Source organism: Tasmannia lanceolata, unplaced genomic scaffold, assembly GCF_043159265.1.
Source record: "Tasmannia lanceolata isolate RefF3 unplaced genomic scaffold, GAP_Taslan_0.1 ptg000008l, whole genome shotgun sequence".
In the NCBI taxonomy this organism is placed as follows: domain Eukaryota; kingdom Viridiplantae; phylum Streptophyta; class Magnoliopsida; order Canellales; family Winteraceae; genus Tasmannia; species Tasmannia lanceolata.
This window is the reverse complement of record NW_027518685.1, coordinates 60793534-60814812: the sequence shown is the minus strand read 5'-3', so window position 1 is coordinate 60814812 and position 21279 is coordinate 60793534. Positions and strand designations below refer to the sequence as shown.

At 38.4% G+C, this 21279-nt stretch overlaps 1 protein-coding gene across 3 annotated transcripts in view; it reads left to right on the top strand.

Annotated features, from left to right (window-relative positions):
* The window catches only part of LOC143885413 (SET domain-containing protein), a 34192-nt gene extending 14363 nt beyond the window's left edge, over positions 1 to 19829 (top strand). For all 3 annotated transcript variants that reach the window (XM_077389574.1, XM_077389573.1, XM_077389575.1), the window contains 3 exons: positions 2559 to 2674; positions 16005 to 16100; positions 19489 to 19829. In XM_077389574.1, coding sequence (XP_077245689.1) covers positions 2559 to 2674; positions 16005 to 16100; positions 19489 to 19639 — 363 coding nt within the window. In that variant the 3' untranslated portion in view covers positions 19640 to 19829. The remainder of the gene's footprint in view (positions 1 to 2558; positions 2675 to 16004; positions 16101 to 19488) is intronic.
* Positions 19830 to 21279: the final 1450 nt, after the last annotated feature.

The following is a 21279-nucleotide window of genomic DNA, read 5'->3' as shown; positions in this document are numbered from 1 at the left end:
CATGGAAATAAAATATCTTTAGATCCTGATAAATCTAGAATCTAGACATCTAGATTCCAAATTAAATAGCACCAAAGACCCAAAAAAGTTATGTTTCCTTCATAGGGGCCACTCAAAGGCCAACTAAACGATTCTTAGATTAAATATAGTCACTAAAATTCTCAACAAACAAAAACAACCAGACCCTCCAATTTTTATGGAAAAGGACCATTCTTGGCCATTCTACTGACATCGACATGATATCACGATGATCTCATTGTGACCTCATTCATACGGCCCCAGAACCTCTTGTTTTCCATCTAGATTGCTTCATGGATGGTTTTGGCTGGATAGTAAATATGGGCTGCACCACTTTGTTATGGATTGAGAACACTGACCATTGGAGGACCATGAAGATCCACAATACCAAGTTCTTGCTAACATACTAAACATATTAAATTTTCATGTGCAAGTCAGAAGAATTACTCTTCAGCAGTGACATGGCTGTAGAATGCTTGTAAGGTTATTCTAATCTCTTGTTACTTCTAAAAGATTAAAAAAATAAACGATTGTATCTACATATTAAATTTTCATGTGCAAGTCAGAAGAATTACTCGTCAACAGTGACATGGCTGTAGAATGCTTGTAAGTTTGTTACCTCTAAAAGATTAAAAAAAAAAAAATTGTATTTGGGTGTCTTGTAATGATGCTTTTTTTTTTTTTTTGCAATATTTTCCTCATTGTAGCTTGTTAGCCAGCCCTGTCTAGGCTTGGGTGTTAGGTTGTATCCTTTTAGTTAGATATTTGGTATATATTTTTTAAAAAATGAATATAATAATTTGTTAAAGGGATGTGGTTAATATGTGACCTATAGTCGAATTATATTCAATTAGAATCACACTTCCCTAGGAAAGTGTGATTCTAAAAGAACATCAATGTGAATTTTAATAAAAGTCATAGTAAGAGAAGAATTTGGGCAATACTTACAAACATAGTTTTAAATTTCCACTGGAACAAACACGAAATGATCGAAATATATTCATTTCCAACCCCACAAAAATGCATGTCGAAACCAAAACTGTAAGTGTAAATGCTACATGAAACTTGGAAACATATCGGGATCGATTGAAAATTTTAGTGAAAATCCTATAAAGTCATGAAAATGTATAGAAATATATGCAAATGATGAAAATTTAAGATGATGGTTCAGGGAATGTTAAAATATTTATTTTATTGAAAAATATAAAAATATATTTATTTATTGGATTAAAATATAAAAAAGAATAAATAATTATCAAAATTATCAAAATAGAATTGACAAGGAAAGTATATAAATAGGGATTTGCTAGCGTCCATCGCAAAAGGCATTTCGCGGATGGTCTGTTGCCTGTGAGAGCAACCACCTCATGAATGAAGACAAAATCTTCTGAAAAATGAGCCGATGTGGCTGCTTTCATATTCAACAGACCATCCGCGAAATGCCTTCTGCGACGGATGCTAGCAAATCCCATGTAAATAACACATTTCGTACTATTTTAGTATAATATATTATATTATTATTATAACTAATTTTATTTTTATTAAAATTAAAATTGATCATTGAACTTTTAGAAAAACTAACAAATTCAAGTCTTTTGTAGATATAGCTGTGCCCTGTCATACATCAAATTTATGTTGTATTTTCTCCCCATTTTCTATCTTTGTTCTAATTTTTTTTTATACAAAATATCAAAAAATATATATTTCTTTGTGGTTTAATGTGTCATCATGTGCTACATAATTATAGTTATATGAATTTCATGTGAAATGTTCTGTATGTATTATATGTAAATATTTGTATGAATTACGTGTAATGATGTGCTGAATTATCAAACATGTGCAGTAGCACATGTCAATAGGTGTTCAATGTAATTAAACAATTATCAGTGGTTGTTTTTTCTTATGTGATGGATTTTCAGCTTGTATTTGTGCTTATTCTAGAACTTCCTGAATTTTCATCTTAACCGTCCATCATTTTAATATGTTTTCATACATTCAGTGATTTTATAGGATATATACTGAAATTTCCACTCGAAACCGACAGACTTCCATTTCGTCATAACTGAAATGCATATCAAAACCAAAACCTAAAAACTTCTTATAATCTAAACAAGAAAACAAATGTAAACAAGGCTACAGTCACCAGTTGGTGATATAGCCGATCTTGAATATTCTAGGCGACCAATAAAAGCCTAGAGAGATCAAGTGGTTAAAAGGGGGTATATGTGTAAATTTGCTCATATTTTTGTGCACAAAGTAAGCATTGGAAGAAAATCCGTGGGCTCATTATTCTCTAGTGATGGAAGTTTCAATTAAATTTTTTTTTGGTGTTTTTGCCTCTAATCATAGCTTTATCCTTTAGCAGGTGATATGAATAATGATGTCTTCTTTTATAAAGAAGGTTCTATTATTTTAGTATCACAGCAAAGGAACTATCATGACTTATAAATGTTGTTTTTTTATTTATGCCTTCCATGTTCTTTTTCATGGAGTTCTCTGAGCTCTAATTCTCTCTCTTGTTCTTTTTATGTTTTTTCAAGCTTGTTGGATGTGGAGAGGAGAGACCACCATCCGATATAGAAGTGAAAGCAGCAGTATGGGAGGCTTGTGGGGATTCTGGTGCTCTACAGATGCTTGTTGATCTTCTTCATATGAAGTAATTACTTGGCATTGTTCCTGTTCCTGAGACTTATGTACTGCAAATATTATTGTAGTTCTCTATTAGCTTCCCTAATGGGTATTTTTTCCTCTGACTTCCATATGGTATAAGAGAAAAGAATTCTTAATGGTACATAAACTTGTAAAATAATGAAGACGAAATATGTACATAAAAACATTAATCTCCTGCTCAAAATAAGTAATCCATCTAGGAAACCACCAGGAAGGAACTCCACTTGAGAATTGTTGGATTCTTATGGCATCGGGGCCCATGATTTGATGCCATCAATATTGAAGACTCTTTAGAATCGTTGGATTCGTATGGCATTAGGGCCATGATTTGATGCCATCAATATTGAAGATTTGATTTTCGGGGTTTGCATTCCCTTTTTCCTTTTTTATTCGAAATAAGTGAAATAACACAATTGGGAAGCACGTGTGTCGCTCTGCCAATGGTGTGGCCGATAGACTTGCAAGAAAAGGGGTTGAGAAGATTTGGAGCTTTTCAATTTCTTGCCTCCTTAAATCTTTTTCTTCTTCTCGTTGTTGTATTTTATCATTTTCCCTTATGTTTCTGTATTTGACCATCTCGGTCTTTTTGAATGAAATTTACCGCCTTTCAAAAAAGAAAAGAAAAGGAAGACATGTTTAAACCAACTTTTTTTATACTGGCAAATGAGGAGTATGGAAGAGGATCAATTGGATGTGAGGTGTCAAGTGCACATTGGCCCTATGTACTTGAATATTCCAGCTCTACGGATGGATCCCATTTTGCCTTAGTGGTAATTATAAGAAAATATTTTAGGTTAAACCATATGATAAAACAATGGATGAGGAGCTTCCATACTTCTTTTTCTTTCTTATTCTTTCTTTGTTGTTGTCATATTCTGTGAGTTTTTTATTGTGAAAACTTTATCCATCTTCCGATGCACATGAACTACAAGGTAGTCAATGAAAGATCTTCCCTTTCATTTTCAACATCTTGTGTAAGAATGACTTTTAGGAATTTTTGGAATGAATTCGTGAAAAGCACATGGGTTTCATGGTCTTTATAGCCATGATCCATGTTGATCTTATTGATCTTCTTAGTTTCATTCTATAACTTTGGTGTTGACTCATAGCCTACCTTTTTCTAATAGGTACGTTGAATTTCAACTCCTGACCTTAGTGTTATAAACTTGAGGTTATCTCCACTAGGGTAAAACTGTAGGGGTGCAAGTTTGGCCCTGTCAGCCCTGACCCGCCCTGAGCCCGAACAGGGTCTGGGCTGGATTTTCCAACCCTGAGGGCGTGTCAGGGTTCATTTTTTAGGCCCTGACTCAGGGTCGGGTCGGTTCAGGGTTAATACCTCTGGTCGGCCCGACCCTGAGTTTTCTATTATAGAATTGAACTATTTGTGCATGTTTCTTTTGCTAATGTTTTCTATTATCTTGGATTGATGTTTCTTTAGATTATTATTAATTGTCTCTGCTACCCGTCATGTTGTTGAATTCATATTGTCTTATTTTGATTCCTTTCTCTGTTTATTAATCATTTTGTTCCATATGATATGTGGTTGCTTTGTTTTTGGCACTTTTAAGAGGTATTTGCACCAGGGTCAATCAGGGCCAGCCCGGCCCGACCAATCAGGGCCAATCAGGGCGGGCTAGGGCCGCACTGAGCCCTGTAGGGCGGGCAATGGGTTGAGGTTTTTCGGCCCTGACTCAGGGTCAGGGTGGGTCAAGGCCGAGATAATGGGATCCAGGGTTGGGCTAGGGTTTTGAGAAACCCGACCCAACCCGACCCTGTTGTAGCCCTAGGTAAAAGGCTCCTCATCTACTCATTTATTTAAAGAAGGAATTTCATGAGAGGGACTTCACTCTACCAATAAGGCAAACATATCACAATATTTTGTTGCAAGTGGAGTGTGACTTATCTTGTGTACTGTGTAAATCTGGTGATTTAGCATTTTATGGCCAATAATTTGAATTTTGTGGAATCTCATTGTTTGGATTCTATGAAAAAATTAAGGGGTTATGGCTTTAAGTCCAAGGAAATGCAATAATTGCAATAACGACTTCCATACACGGAGTTGGTGAGTTTATGTAGATGATAGAGATGCCGTCCTTTTGTCATGGATCCATGAAGAAGTCTGTTAGAAAGTAGAGAAGAGAGGAGGAAGAAGAAGAAGAGCGAGGGAGAAGATGGTGAGATTCTCCATTAGGGAGCTCCCATGTAATATGATGTATATATAGGAGCCCAGATAGAGTTACATTGTACAAAGACAATACCCTCCAACATACATGGAATGACCAAAGTCCCCTTGTACACTCCTCAACACTCCCCTTCAAGATGGAGTGTATATACTGTAGAACTCCAGCTTGTTACAAAGAAAACCACAACAACAACTAAAATACCAATACAACAAAAAAGGACAATAATCTCATATACGCAGCTAGCTTGGTACAACACTCCCCCTCAAGCTGGTGTGGTGAATACATAATGAAAAACGCAACAAGAAGATAGCAACGGCCACAAGAGTACAACAGCGAGATCAACGTCCACCAAAAAACAATGGCTCCCCCAAATCAGCACTACCACTAGAGCAATCACCACAGAGCCTCCCTCTGAATCAGAGCAACGACTACCAGATCTGCACACCAATACCGATCTAACGGAGGCGCCGCAACAGAGAAACAACAACTAACCATCAATAAAATAAGCACACCAAAGGCGTGCACAACGAACAATGGCGAAGCACCACGAGTAGACAGCAGCTGAACAACACATCGCCAATAGAAGAAGAAGCCCTACCAAAACCAACAACCAACCAATAACAGGGCGATAGAAAATCAACCCACAACAACCAACCAACGATGGACACATAGCACGTCTTCTAGAGAAAACACAAAGCCAAAAGCAACGCCAATGACCGGGCATATAGCCACAACAACAACAAGGCCGAATGCAACGCAAACGACCGGACAAATAGCCACCAACAACAACAAGGCTGAAAGCAATGCTAACGACCTGACATATAGCTACCAACAACGACAAGGCCAAAAGCAATGCTAACGACCGGGTATATAGCCACCAACAATAACAAGGCCAAAAGCAACGCTAACGCCTGAGCATATAGCCACCACCACCAACAAGGCTGAAAGCAACGCTGACAATCAGGCATATAGTCACCAACGACGTGGATTGCAACACAAACCACTGCAACTACGAATGTGTAAAACTAGGCAAGGCAACTGCACACGTGTAGAAACACCGACAAGGTGGATTGCAAAGCAAACCGCTACAACCACAACAAGGGCGTAAAACTACACTCACCATGTAGAAGCACCAATAAGCACGGACCACGTCAACCCAACCAACAAACCAACCACAACCATAACTAACCAAACTAAACGATGATCACAACCAATCAACCAACAACCAACCAACGAAACAACACGAACCACCAACATTGCGAAGAAGCAACCAAGCAACCAATGACGAGAACCTCAAAACACTCCAACAAAGAGGGTGATACTACATCAACCTAGAGACGACGGCAAGACATAATAGGAAGAGCAAACACCAACGAAGGAGCAACCATAAAGGTAACAAAACCAACAAGGAAGACGAAACTACAACATATGGAAACGACAACACTACAACACGACAACGACAAGACAACACCCCATCCATGGAACATTCAACGCTCTCCCTCAAGTTGAGGCCGAAGGCCTTCAACTTGCAACGAAAAGAATAACTTCAAGGCACAACATCCCTCTTGGACATTTCATCGAACACTTGGCGTGCGCCTTTGACATCAACACAAATGCCATAAAATGCAACTAGGACGAAGAAAGAAATGATGGCTTCAAAAACATAAAGAAATGGAGGATTTAAACTATAAAAAGAGGGGGTTGTGGAAACTAGAAGGAACTCAACAATGGATTAAGATGTAGAAAAGAATGAGATTTAGTGATTTAGAAAAAAAAAAGAGAACAATAAAGAACTTGAAGGGAAAGAATATACAAGAAGGGATCTTTTACTTCTTTTTTCTTTTTGAAAAATGGATGGATTTACAAATGGTATTTACAAAAGGGGTTGAGGTTTAGGGATTCATGGATTTAGGGTTTAGGGAAAGGGTTTCACAGATTTAGGGTGTGGGGTTCTTGGATTTAGGGTTTAGGGTAGTGGAAAAAGGGTTAGGGTTCACGGATTTAGGGTTGAGGGTTGAGGGTATAGGGAAGATGGAAAAGGGTTGGGTTAGGGAAAAGAGAGAGTATAGAGATGGGAGCTAAGGTTTTGGGGTTTTGGGTCTATGGAAAAACCCAAATGAGTGTTGTACGAGGGAGAGAGAGATTTGCGAGAGAGGGAGAGATTTTCGAGAGTGGGAAGAGGGTTCACGAAAAAACTAAAACGGGTTGTGTGAAGAGAGAAAAAACAGGGAGAGAGATGTGTGGGAGAGAGAGATCGAATGGAGCGTGGGATGAGGACTTTTCTTCCTTCCTTTTTTTAGGATCTTTCCCCTGGTACCATGTTAGAAAGTAGAGAAAAGAGGAAGAAGAAGAGTGAGGGAGAAGATGGTGAGATTCTCCATTGGGGAGCTCCTATGTAATATGATGTATATATAGGAGCCCAAATAGGGTTACATTGTACAAAGACGACAATACCCTTCAACATACATGGAATGACCAAAGTTCTCTTTTACACTCTTCAACAGAGTCAATTTATTAAAACTTTGGAATCAGTATGAACTATATGCTCCCCGGTTCGTAGACAAGGTATATCTTGCTTGCATTGGGTACAGTGATAACATCCATCATATTCTAGGTCTGGTTGGTAGATTTGGGATGACTCTGTATGTGAAACGTGTGGGGACTATGTGTGAAACTTACGAAAATCATTTTTTAAAAATACACAAAAAAATTTGTGGAATAGATATTAAAAAGGAAAACAACAATGTATACCGTAATAAAAACTAAAAGTAAGAAATATCCAAATAGAAATTTGGACTTAAGAAAATTTAAATCTACAAAACCATATATTTCATATTTTCCTTGTGTTTCATATGTGTTTTCAGTAACGGTTCCGAAACGTTTCTACTGTGTTTCCTAAGACATTTCTCGTACGATTTTTTATTGTTTTCCCGTGTCTCATCTCTATTTTTTTTTTCTTGTGTTTCCCGTTTCGCTTCCCGAATCCATTTCCTACCCGGGCAACTGTGCTTTGGAGAGAAGAGACCTCAAAATAGTAAGGCAGTCTTGGTGCCCTCAAAAAAACCAAGTAGATTAAGTTCTTCATTTCCTGTCTTTGATTCAAGTTGAAAATTAGGGCCAGTTATGCGCCAAGGTGAGATGAGAAGGGAGTGGAATGTGGAGGTTTGTAGTATATGCTGGAGCCTTGGGAGTTGCTCATTGACCTCAATAGTACATGTTCTTACTTGAGGTATTTTTTTCTATAAACTATTCCTTTCCAAGGATTTCTTTAGTTAGTTCAATTTATTTGTTCTCTAGGGGTTGGTTTTCTTTTCCTCCAACTATGCATTTTTGTTCAAAATGAGATTTGGGAGTGTCCTTGGCAAGGTTGCCAGGGCGGGATTCAAAATCGGGATTCGATTTGGGAATCGAAAGCGGGATTCGAAGGTTCCGGGGATGGTTGGGAGCGGGATTCGATTTTTCGCCGGGGATTCGCCGGAGAGTCGTCGGAGATTCGCCGGGGAGTCGTCGAAGAGTCGTCGGAGAGCGATAAAAAATTAATAAAAGATAAAATTTAAGGAAAAATACCTGAAAATCAAAATCTAAGCATTCAACTGTACACCATTAAACATAAACATGATTCTCCAAATACTGAAATTATAACAGTTTTTCATTCAGGAGCCAGGAGGCCCAGGACTCAACCATTAAACAAAAAATTCAGTTTCCAAAAAGCGAAATATCAAAATTATTACAGAATTTCTCCAGTATTTTCAAATAAAAAGAAATAAAGTTAGGCATTTGTCTTTCTCTTCGAATAAACATGATCAGCTCGTTCACTTCCTTCTCCTCTTCCTTCTACATTTTCTGTAAAGGAAAAGTTTAAATAAATGAACTAATATTTATAAGACTAATATCTTCACTGGGAAATTGCAAGTGTTAAAGATTTTGTACCTCTCCTTGTACGTTCTCCACGCCCCAGGAAACTAGTAATACGACCTTGAGTGTTGGATGGTCGTCCAATTTCAAGTTCCGAGCTACTGACCACTCTTGGAGTCCCAGATCCTGCAGCTTCGTCATTGTCATCTAAGTCACGAATAGTGAGTGAAGGACTTGAAGGTAATGACTGAGATGACGCACGAAATGTAGAAGGTCTAAAGAAATCATCATCGAGATCCTGCCATCGCATATCCTCCATTCTGATAGAGGAGTCATCCATAAGTGGGAGCTCTTGGTTGATGTCCCATTTTCTATTTGGTCCTTCTTTGTATGCAGCCGCATTAAATCTAAATAATAGATTCGAAATTAAATAAATAATCTGACATAAATAATAAAAAACAATTATTGCATGCAAAAACGAAACAAACTTAAACCTGGATAGGAGTCGAAGATTTGAGTGGATGTACACAAGGGTATCAGCACGATGTGAATTTAAGCGATTACGCTTTACATTGTGAATGAAGCTATACGTGCTCCATACTCTCTTTGCAGAAGATGTACTGATAGGTTGTGAGAGAATTTTGATGGCCATTGACTGTAACTCTGGTACATGACTTCCATGAAAGTTCCACCATTTGGTCACACACACATTGGGATCTTTCGCATCCTCCCTGGCAAATTTACTGGAAAACCTTCCAACCCTTCCTATGAAATCATATAACTGACGTCTAATCGTACCACTCATCTCATCATCAGGGGAGAGATCCGTAATGGCTTCATATACAGCATCCATGATTTCAGAGTCTTTATCTGAAAATAAAATTGAATAATCGACCAGTCGATAACATAAATGAAGATAAATACAATTACATTATGAAAATTCACAATATGAGAAACAATTACATACCTGGGGTGACTCGTTTACCACCGCCTGGTGCTGGAATATTGAGATATGCAGGGTCATAATATTTTGGAGTGAGTACATGAGCCAAGGCATGCATTCGAACATTCATTTTCCCCCATCGTCCCACCACAATACCATGAATATGATTGTACATGTCAGGCACATCTTTCAAGTTATCTTTTATTTGTCCTAACATATTGTCCATGCCTTTGTACACTTCTGATATCAGGCAGCCTTTCTGGTCAGTGAACTTAATCATTTTATAGACGGGCTTCGTAATTAATAATGGCAATTTTATGTTCGTCCAAAATTCATCAGAGACTACACAAGTAGTTGTCATCTCGCCCCTCTCTATCATCACTATGTCGGTGCAAGCATTCAACCAATCTTTCCAAGCATCTGTTAATATTGTCATCTGCAACGCCTCCCTTACATCAAGAAGTCTCTTAAGTGTAGTATAATGAGTTGCAAATCTAGTCTTCGCAACTTTCAGCAACTCAAACTTCGAATTGCTTCTAAATATAGCAAGAGCCTGCAAATGATTGGTAATATATTTGAAGACATTCTTGCAGGAACGGTAAGTCTCTCCAATCCAACCTAGGTGTTTATGCTTGGTCAAGTCTTTGAATATCAGATTTAATGTGTGAACCACACAAGGAGACCAAAATATGTGGGGATAAACTTTATTAACCTCTGTCCCAGCAAGCTTGCAATTGGCTGCATTATCTGTCAGCACTTGCACAACATTAAAAGGCCCTACTTTCTTCAATGGCATCCAACAAAAACTTTGCAATGTTTTTCCCTGATTTCTCCACGGCAGAGAAGTCGTGCGCATAGAGAAACATTGAACCGAACATATTCGATGCCAGTACATTAATCAGGGCTTTGTTCTTCACGTTTGTCCATCAATAAGAGACAATAGAAAGCCCATGTTCAGGCCATTTTTCTCTCACAATACCTAGATCTTTTGTTACATTCTCTTTCTCATGGTCCAATAAAGTTGTTCTTGCTTTCTCATAAGAAGGCAACTTGTATCCAGGCACAAATTGGCGGCAGTTATCATCTCTTGAAAATATGGAGATCGGAGGACGTTAAAGGGAATCCCATTGGCGGCAAAAAATCGCAGCACTTTATGATCAACATCGTCTCTATCCTTTGCTCTAAAAGACTTGCCAATTGGTGATTCACCAACCTTACTTGAAGAAGTCGCACCGGAGCTGGAAGACTTGCCAAGCATGTCTAACCATGATTTCTTCAGTGGCAGTCTCGCAGGTAAATTCTCTGCTCTTTGGACTTGGCTTCTGATGTGCTCTTGTAATTGTTTGTCTTTTGCAACTGCACTGCAATATGCTATTCCTTGACCTTGATCTCTTGGTGCTTTCACAAGGTGTGCGTGAACCCTTGTATAAGTTCCAGTGTAAACCTTCTTACAGTGCTTACATTTCCACTTTTTGGTTCCCCCATGTCCTTCGCCAGCTTTCTTTCCTTTGACTATGTGTGACCATAAAACTGTCGCTGACCTTACGTTCGGACCCAACACTATGTCCTCATCATAATCTTCTTCCACATATTCTTCATCATAGTTGTATTCTAGGTCCCCTTCAAAAACTATGTCATCATCACCTACACCTTGGCCTTGAAATTCTTGGTTGACAGTCTCGTCCACCATCTTTCCTCAATTGCCTCTGACAAAATCAAATTGTAAAATATTTGAATAAGTATGATAGATATTTTCTACTGTGAGTGTCTTACATGCATGCATGCAAGGGTATGCAGGGGTTGGGTTTCCGTGGGAATTCCTGAAGGTATTCACTATTTTGCAGGGGTAGGGTCAGAGTTGGGTTTCCCGTGGCGCAGTGTCTAATCCATTGGATTTATATCCAACAGACCGTCTTACGTGGGAATTCCCGAGGGTATTCACTATTTTGCAGGCGTAGGTCAGGGTTGGGTTTCCCGTGGCGCAGTGTCGAATCCATTGGATTTATATCCAACAGACCGTCTTACGTGGGAATTTCCGAGGGTATTCACTATTTTGCAGGGGTAGGTCAGGGCTGGGTTTCCCGTGGCGCAGTGTCGAATCCATTGGATTTATATCCAACAGACCGTCTTACGTGGGAATTCCTGAGGGTATTCACTATTTTGCAGGGGTAGGGTCAGGGTTGGGTTTCCAGTGGCGCAGTGTCGAATCCATTGGATTTATATTCAACAGACCGTCTTACATGGGAATTCCCGAGGGTATTCACTATTTTGCAGGGGTAGGTCAGGGTTGGGTTTCCCGTGGCGCAGTGTCGAATCCATTTGAGTATGCAAAATAGTAATCAACTAATTAACTATTACATAGATCTGATACCCGTTCAGCAAAATACATCATCAAAATACAAATAAATCACCCCCTTGCACCGCTCCTAGAAGTAGCACTTGCCTCACCAGTCCCATACCATTCCCAAAAATAGTTGTTCACCTCTCCAGGGGTGGGGTTGTTCTGAACGACAACGATGGTTCGCCTATTCCAGTCTCTATCAATCGCATTCACCGTCCTCATCTTCAACGATTGAGGGCGAATGGAGTCCGGTACCGAAACATCCATCATCGCTATGTGATGTTGGGCTCCAAAGTACTGTCGGAGGATCCGCAGAGGCAAGTAAAAGGAAGTGCTCTGGAAACCCATTATCTGAACGCACTTCTGACCCGAAGTCTCGAGGACTGCAGAGGAAATGGGAGCCCATGGGAGAGTCCACTCAATGTCCTTACTTTCGCGACCCTCAAGCCATATAGCCCAACTGTCGCGATCATCGAATGAAACCAACACCTCCCGAGTATTAAAACTCCTCGTCCAGGCTCGTCTTGGCAAAGGTGGTGGACCCAAAATTCGTAATCTCTCCACTAGCCAAACCTAAATAAAAAAAAGTTAGAAATAATAATTATCCATAACCAAGTACATCATTCAAGCATTTTTAATAAACCATCCAATACTTACATAAAGAATGACGGAACTTCCCGAGAAGTCAGATCCAGTAGATCGGCGAGCACTATCTAGGCTATCAAAAAGTTTCGCTAAGACAATAGGAGCTAGATTTGCACCTTGGCGAACTTGATCAACCAAGTCTACAAAATATAATGGAATCAAGTCTGATGACTCTGATCGGCCCGGAAAGAGAAACATTGGATAAGCACATAATGCTAATGCATTTTCACGGCAACGACGATACTCCATATCCAGTTCTCTACTTGGTGAAAAGACTTGTACTAGCTTATGCACGAAGATACTACTTGCCTGACGGTAGTGACCTAGGGACTTATGTGGCACGCCAATCAGACTGCTCAATGCCTTATCATAGCCTTCCTTAAAGGAAGGCTTGAACATGGGACCATCAGGAGAAATGCGGAGCATCATGCAAATATCTTCATGAGTCGGACAATGCTCTTGCATTCCAAAATGAAACACATGCAAATCTGGATTCTAACAACTGATTGCGGCACGAATCAAACCCCAATCAACACAGACAGTGGCAATATTGCGTAAGCTGCATAGGCCCACCGTGCCAAGATTAACTCCTTCCACTTGATGCAACCCATTGATCCATGCCAGTAAACCATTGTTGGAGACTTCAGCAATTCCGCTCGCCATCACTCGTAAAGGCCCCACGTAGGCTCGTATCTACTATGTAGTCTCGTTACTCGTACTATTATCGAATGACAAATGATAAACAATATCTTATTAGCTCAAAAGACAAGCTAGGATAGCATTGAATATCAAAATATGGCTGGGCTAAAATCATTTCCCCTAGGGAAATGATATTATCACTGCAATCTTTTTTATCTCATTAAGTCAGAGACAATTTGAGTTTGTACTTTGTACTCTGATGCTCTCCTAGCTTGTCTTCTCATAATGGGCTTGTGAGAGGTTGTTGGAAGTTGGAACCTTTTCAGTCGCAGCCCATTAAATACTAAAAAGTAAACAAATACTTATCATTCCGAGATTATTACTGTTTATACTTTATTTGCACAATCACAATCATAAAAATATTATTTTTGATAAAAAATCAGTACATTCATAAACAATATTTCATAAAAATATATTTGCACAACAATGAGCACATTCAATCTAATAATATTCAATGAACTCAAAGTTTCAAACTCAATTCTCAAATTCTAAAATTAATTGGGCCTAAATGCAATTTTGAATCAGTAAACACTTTGGGAATCAAAATTTACATCTCATGTGGTGTGTGTCACAACTGTCAAGTATAGTTTTTTTCAAAAAGGACAGTGGGGCTAACTTCTTAGGATGATCCAAATTCCAAAGTTCCAAACCATTTGTTGGGCAACTGAATGTGTACCCATTGATCAAATCAGTTTCATAGGATGATCCTACCATTTGTTTTTCAAAAAAGTTTATAGATCAGAGGGATATGTCATCCTATCGAGAGATCGGGGTACAACCGTACAACACATTATGGCCCGACAAATGAATGGTTTGGATCATCCTATCAATTAGGGCTCCACTGTACTTTTGAAAAATGCTGGATTAAATTCCAAAAATTAGTAATTCCCAAAAAACAAAAGCTACTGATGTTGGATTGGAGCTAACATGTTTTGATAATTGCACTAACTCATCTTGGCTTTTAATGACATTAGAAAAGAGTCAAAAGACAATTTAATTGGAGAAAAATTGTGCAATAATTAAAACATGGTAGTGCTAACCCTTTCACTGCCAAACCCTTTCACACAACCCACAACCCAAACCCAAAAGCCACTGCCAAACCCCACACAAATCGTTTAAGGGAAGGGGAGTTCATTTTCATAGAAATTGTGTGAGAGAATGGTGTGTGAGATGGTTTCTGAGAGAAACCATCAGAAACCATCCACAGAAACCGTGTGAGGGGGCGGGGGGATAAAGCTTTTTTAGTTTTTTCAAAAAAAATGAAAAAAAAAAAAATACCTTCAAAGTTCTTCACTTCTCTCCTTCTTCTTCTTCTCCTTTCCGGCGGACGGTCGGACGGCGGGGACTGAGAGGGGCGGCGGAAAGAAAGAGGGTGACTTTCGGTTTTTAGGGTTTGAGTCAAAACCCTCGTTTTATAAGGATTTTAGGTTAAAAATGAAAATTACAAAAAAGCCCTCACTAAAAATACCCCCCTCTTTAAAAAAAATGGTCAAAACAGTATTTTAATGTCAAAAAGTTGGGATTCGCGAATCCCATCACTTAAAGAACGGATTTTAAGTGATGGGAATCGCGGTTTTCATTTTTGTGATCCCTGAATCCAAATTAATAAAATCGCAAATTTTATTATAATAAAACGCGTATCCCAAATTTAAGAATCGCGATTCCGGTGGAAACAGAATCGCGATTCCCACATTACGATTCGTGATTCCAATGAAATCGATTCGTGATTCCCCGATTCTGGGGATTCGAATCGAATCACGGTTCGGATTCGCGATTCGGGGATTCAATCCCCAAATCCCCAACTCCAGTTACGAATCCTGCTTCTCTGGTCCTTGGACCTTGTAAAAAGGCTTCAGATTGAAGAAATACAACGTTGTATCACTTGTCAGCAACACGAAGCGTTGGTCAAAATACAAACTAGAAGGGACTTCATCTTGAATGGATTACTGGGGTCTTTGAAGCACTCCTTTGACATGATCAAGGCTATTGTTTGTATCTATAATGGTAGAGGTTATCCCAGCCAAAATTCATCTTCCTTTCATTTCTGTATTGATGGTACTTTTTCTTGCGTGTGACTGAAAATTGCACTAAATATGGATAACTGACTGGGGTTAACACTCTTAAGGATACTTTTTTTTGAATGGTAACACTCTTAAGGATACTTTGCTAAAATTTTCATGTGGTTATGACACTCTTAAGGAGGTTTGATCCCAACTTACCTACCAAAAAAAATGTAACTTCGAGCTTCTTCTAGCATTAGTTCCCAAATGCATGGTTTTTAATTTTGGCCGAAATTTTGAATATCGGTCCAGACCAAACACCAAAAGTACATAGATTCAGTGTCGGTCAAGATTTTGGGGCCAAATTTTCGAAAATTTCGGCCAAATGTAAAATTTGAAAAAAAAATTAAAAAATTAAACCAAAATTTCAGTAATTTTGGCCGAAATTTTCGAAATTTAGGTCAATTTTTCCAATTTTTTTAAAAATAATTTCGTCCGAACTTTCAATCCTTGCCCAAATGAGAATTCTTCACCCAAAAGATGCATGATGATTGCCAGTTGTCAGCCTTTATTTATTCATTTGAATGGTCTTATTCATGCAATTGTCTGCTTTTATTTGCATGTGCTTGATGTTAATTTACATATGCAAGGATGTTGGAGCTTGAAGAGGGTTCTGGAAAAGAAGCCTGTGACAATGAACTTCTTGAGAAGGCCTGCGTGACGGAAATTCCTGAAGAGTATGCGAGGTATGCCAATCCTCTTAGGTAGCACTCATATGGACTACAAGTTACATTCTAAACTCAGTGGACCTATCATTTTGTTGAAACAAACCATTTCTTGTATGCTCATTTATTGCCATAAAAATGCTAGAAACCTTCGTGAGTGCCAATCTTTTGAATGAACTTAGTATGCTGATTGGAACCCATGTTAGGGAGGTAACATGGATTCCCATCACGGTCCAGTCGCACAGAGAGAACACAAAATTATTTACAGACAAGGTTACTGGTAGCATTTCAAAAAAAAAAAAAAAAGTTTACTGGTACTGGTCCAGTCGCACAGAGAACACACAAAATTATTTACAGACAAGGTTACTGGTAGCATTTCAAAAAAAAAAAAAAAGTGTTTACTGGTACTGGTCCAGTCGCACAGAGAACACACAAAATTATTTACAGACATGGTTACTGGTACTATTTCAAAAAGAAAAAAGCTTACTGGTACTGCTCTTATTGCACAGGGGAGTTGGATGACCCAACCCATCATACATAGAATGATTAACTTGTATAGGCCCAACATACTGTGTCCAATATGTTAATGATACCCTGGACACTGAATGATTAACATTTTGTAAGTTAAATCTAGCCAAGTGTTATAATGTTTTATTTATACATATCTTATGTCCCATCTCATCGATTGATATATCCGTAACCATGTCCGTTCCATAGATTTTGGTGAAAGCCTAATCATATCTCCTTTCCTTGCCTATATTTGTATATCTTCATAACAAGCTATCTATCAATTAAGTTGGGTTTTCTAGCTACCCCAAGTTTCCATTAAAAAAACTGGTTTTTTGCTACTATAATTAATTAGTGTATCAGTTATCCTTCTTTAGCTTCAATATTTTCAAGCAATGATGATCATACTTCAATTCTATGGGTACAAGCATTTTTCAAACAAATGGAATATATGCCGATTACCATCTATATATTTGTTTTCTTCTCAACTGTCTAAGCACCTCGTATCTTTTAGCCTTCTTTACCCGGAGGCAGCACATTAGCGACTTTCATCTCTGCCCTAAGTTCACAAGCATTACTTCCTTAATTGGGGACTATGTCACAAATATCTCCGATATTTTCAAAATATTGCGTTTTATCGTGACGTTTTGATAAAACAACAAAACCCCAAAATAATCGCAAGATTTTAAAATATATCGATATTTCCATTTTTATCATAAAATATCCTAATATTTTTACAATTTTTTATTTATATTTTATCTTAAATTTTATAAAGGGCGGCCCAGTGCACAAGGCTGCCACCATTGCGGGGTCTGGGGAGGGCTAGATGTACGCAGCCTTACCACTGCTTTGCAGGGAGGCTGTTTCCTTGACTCGAACCCATGACCCTTAAGTCATGGGTTTTAATATTTTTTTCTTAAATTATATATATATATATATATATATATATATATATATATATATTTATTTATTTATTTATTCAGATAGCTTATCTGAGCAGTTGCTTCAAAAACTCATGTGGCCCCACATTTTTGGTGTGATCCAAAGCATTCATTTGGAAGGCCCTTCTATGGATAAAGTGTGTACCAAAAATGAGCCCTTTCGGATCATCCTCACCCTGCCATTTGTGGAGGGAAAAAATGGTCAAAAACAGAGTCTGTCCATTTTCCCCTCCACCTTTGATTGGGTTAAGGATGATTCTATAAGGATGATTTTTGGTACACCCTATCCATGGAAGGGCTTTTCAAATGAATGCTTTGGATCACCCCAAAAATGTGGGCCACATGAGTTTTTGAAGCAGCTGCTCAGATAAGCTATCTGAGCAGCTGCGCTGGAACACTACTCTCTCTCTCTCTCTCTCTCTCTCTATATATATATATATATATATATATATATATATATATATATATATATATATATATATATATATATATATATATATAGAGGAAAGTGTTGGTGAGCTTAAGCTTACCAAACTTATGGTGAGCTTAAGCGCCCAATCACATGGGTCCCACATTTTCTGTGGTGATCCAAACCATTCATTTGCAAGGCCCTATCATAGATAGGGTGTGTACCAAAAATCAACTCCATAGGATCATCCTAACCCATCCATTTGTGGAGGTCAAAATGGACAGACATTATTTGTCCACAAATCTGCCCATTTTTGTCCTCCACAAATGGAGGGGTTAGGATGATCCTATGGAGCTGATTTTTCGTACACACCCTATCTATGATAGGGCCTTGCAAATGAATGGTTTGGATCACCACAGAAAATGTGGGACCCCATGTGATTGGGGCGCTTAAGCTCACCAACACTTTCCTCATATATATATATGAGGAAAAGGATTGTACGCTCGACCGTACCTAAAGTTAGGTACGGTAGAGTGCCAAATCACATGGGTCCCCCATTTTTGGTGGGCATCTAAACCATTCATTTGCAAGGCCCCATCATAGATAGGGTGCATACCAAAAATCAGCTCCATAGGATCATCCTAACCCATCCATTTGTGGAGGCCAAAATGGACAGACAGTGTTTGTCCACAAATCTGCCCATTTTGCCCTCCAGTTTTGGAGGGTTTAGGATGATTCAATGGTGCTGATTTTTGGTATGCACCCTATCTATGATGGGGCCTTGCAAATGAATGGTTTAGATGCCCACCAAAAATGGGGGACCCATGTGATTTGGCACTCTACCGTACCTAACTATAGGTACGGTCGAGCGTACAATCCTTTTCCTCATATATATATATATATATATATATATATATATATATATATATATATATATATATTTATTTTATCGCTTTTTCCTTATATAAACCCGAAAAAGAATAAAACAAATTAATATATCTTGATATTTTCCCTTGCCAAGAAATTCCTGAGAACGATATTTGTGACATAGATTGGGAGGTGCTCTACAGACCACTGTCGTTCCATATACCTTTCTACCATTCATATCAGTAACATGTGCACACGAATGTACATGCACAGCATGAGATGTATGCATGTAACTGAATTCACACATGGTAACAAAATAAGTAGTTATCTTTCTTAAAAGAAAAATATAACATGATTAACATATTTTTAACCTGCACGCATGCTCGATGGATGTATAGATTCATTCAGGGATGCACAAACAACAAATTATGAACACGTGCAACTATCTCCCCTATTGAAGGATCAAAGCTGCTAGTAAATACTAGAAACAAAATAGGTTTTCTACATATGATTCATCCAAAGCAATGAGTTTTTCTTATGACGCGGCAATCAATTCTCTCATCTTTTTCGAACAAAAGCTCAATCTAACTTTGAATTCCATTTAGAGTGTTGATTAAATTGAAATTATGCACACACACTTGAGACCTCCTAGTGGTATTGAAGTGAATATTCTTTTGAATTGCAGTGGTAACACAGATTGTAGAGGGAAAGAGAAGTTGACGAGTAGAAACATGTGGTCGAGTATAGTCTACAGAAAAGGGCAGAAACAATTGACTCGCCTGTTCTTGAAGGAAGCAGAGCATGCACTACAACTATGTTTAAGTGAACAGCAATGAATAGCAGTATTCATAATAAAATTTTGGCGTCTTATTGTTTCCTTATTTATTACGTTTTAGAGTTGCAACTGTTGGGCTCATGGTTATTTAGAGGAAAACCCATGGTTACGGAGAATGTAAATACTCTTGCAGAATGTAAATACTCTTGCATTTATATTTTAATGAAATTTTAACATTTTTAAGTGACCTATTCTTTGATTTTCAAGGCCTATTCTGGTTTCATCTTTCTTAGCTCTGCATTTTTGGACGAGCATCCGGGTAAGTTGGTAGCTTGTGCTGCACAATGTCTTTAATCCTGTCATATCCTCATAAGACCACGCAAAAACACCCTTGAACTCTTTGAGGAGGTCAAGCATTTCTGCATTTCTCCTGGGGATAGGGTTGCAGACAGAAAGGGGAGCGCCGGCAGTCTAAACGGCATCTCAAGAGTTTGAACACCATCCCATTTCAATCAAAAACTCCTTGTCTGGTTGCAAAAACAGCAGAAGACGGCTGGGCATTTTCCAGGATATGGAATGCCAAATGTTGTTTGGTTGTCAAATTTGAGCTCAAATTCCATTTGACTTCAAGATATTGAGGAGACGTCATCATTAGCTTTTTATCCTAGGCGGCGCCTATGTGGTAGGATTGCCCCCTCTACTAATCTTCCAATGTAAAACTTTCATTTTGGTGGATTTTAGAAGGGAGACTAGTGGAATATGTCTTGTCATGTGTAATCATTACGTTTATCTCCCTTTCTCTCTCTTCTACCATCTACATTTTCCACATGTTTGATGCCCAACCAAACACACTACCACTTTTCCCCTATTAACAACTACTCTACACACCTACCATACTCGTCACCTCCCACTTGACTAATACTTCCACTACTCTCCTAGAGAATCCAAACACACCCAAAGACAACCCCACCCGGTTATGGGGAGGGTTCTCATATACGAGATCATACGACTTATATCAATCGAATGAATTGATCCCTTAACTTGATCCCAAAAGTGTCATTTGCTCAATAGAATTACAAGTTAGTCATTCTTTAAAACCAATGTCCATACTCCTTGGTTGGCAACCAGCCCTATTAGCGGGTGACTCCTCCACGGTCACCTGCTCGTCATCTCAGGGTCTCACCATCCTATTACTGTACCTGTGTTCCCCAATTAACAACAAAATTATCCTTTCTAGATAGCCTGATCATGGTTTTAAATTTCGACCAACACTGAAATGGGTAAAAACCGAAACGGTCATTTATTTCGGTCGAAATTTCAGTTTTTCCGAAATTTGACCCAAAAAATCTTTTTTTTAATATTAATTTAATATTTCACCGAAATTTAATATTGGATAAAATATTAGTTTCGGGTTTGGTACCAGATTTCGACCGAAATTTGGTCGAAATTTTGAAATTTCAAGGTCCGGAACTGGTACCGAAACCGAAATTTTAAACCTTGATCCTGATGAGGAGGAGCTTGGAGGTTCTATATAAATTACATGATTCGTAATTCTTTTCTTTTCTTAGAAAGATTGATGAATTCATATCTATCGATGTAAGTTGTTAGGACATTTGAACTGCAACGGGGAATTCATAGGTAAATTTTACGAATAAATAGACGGGAATGGTCATTAGATTAATTGAACCTAGCAACTATATT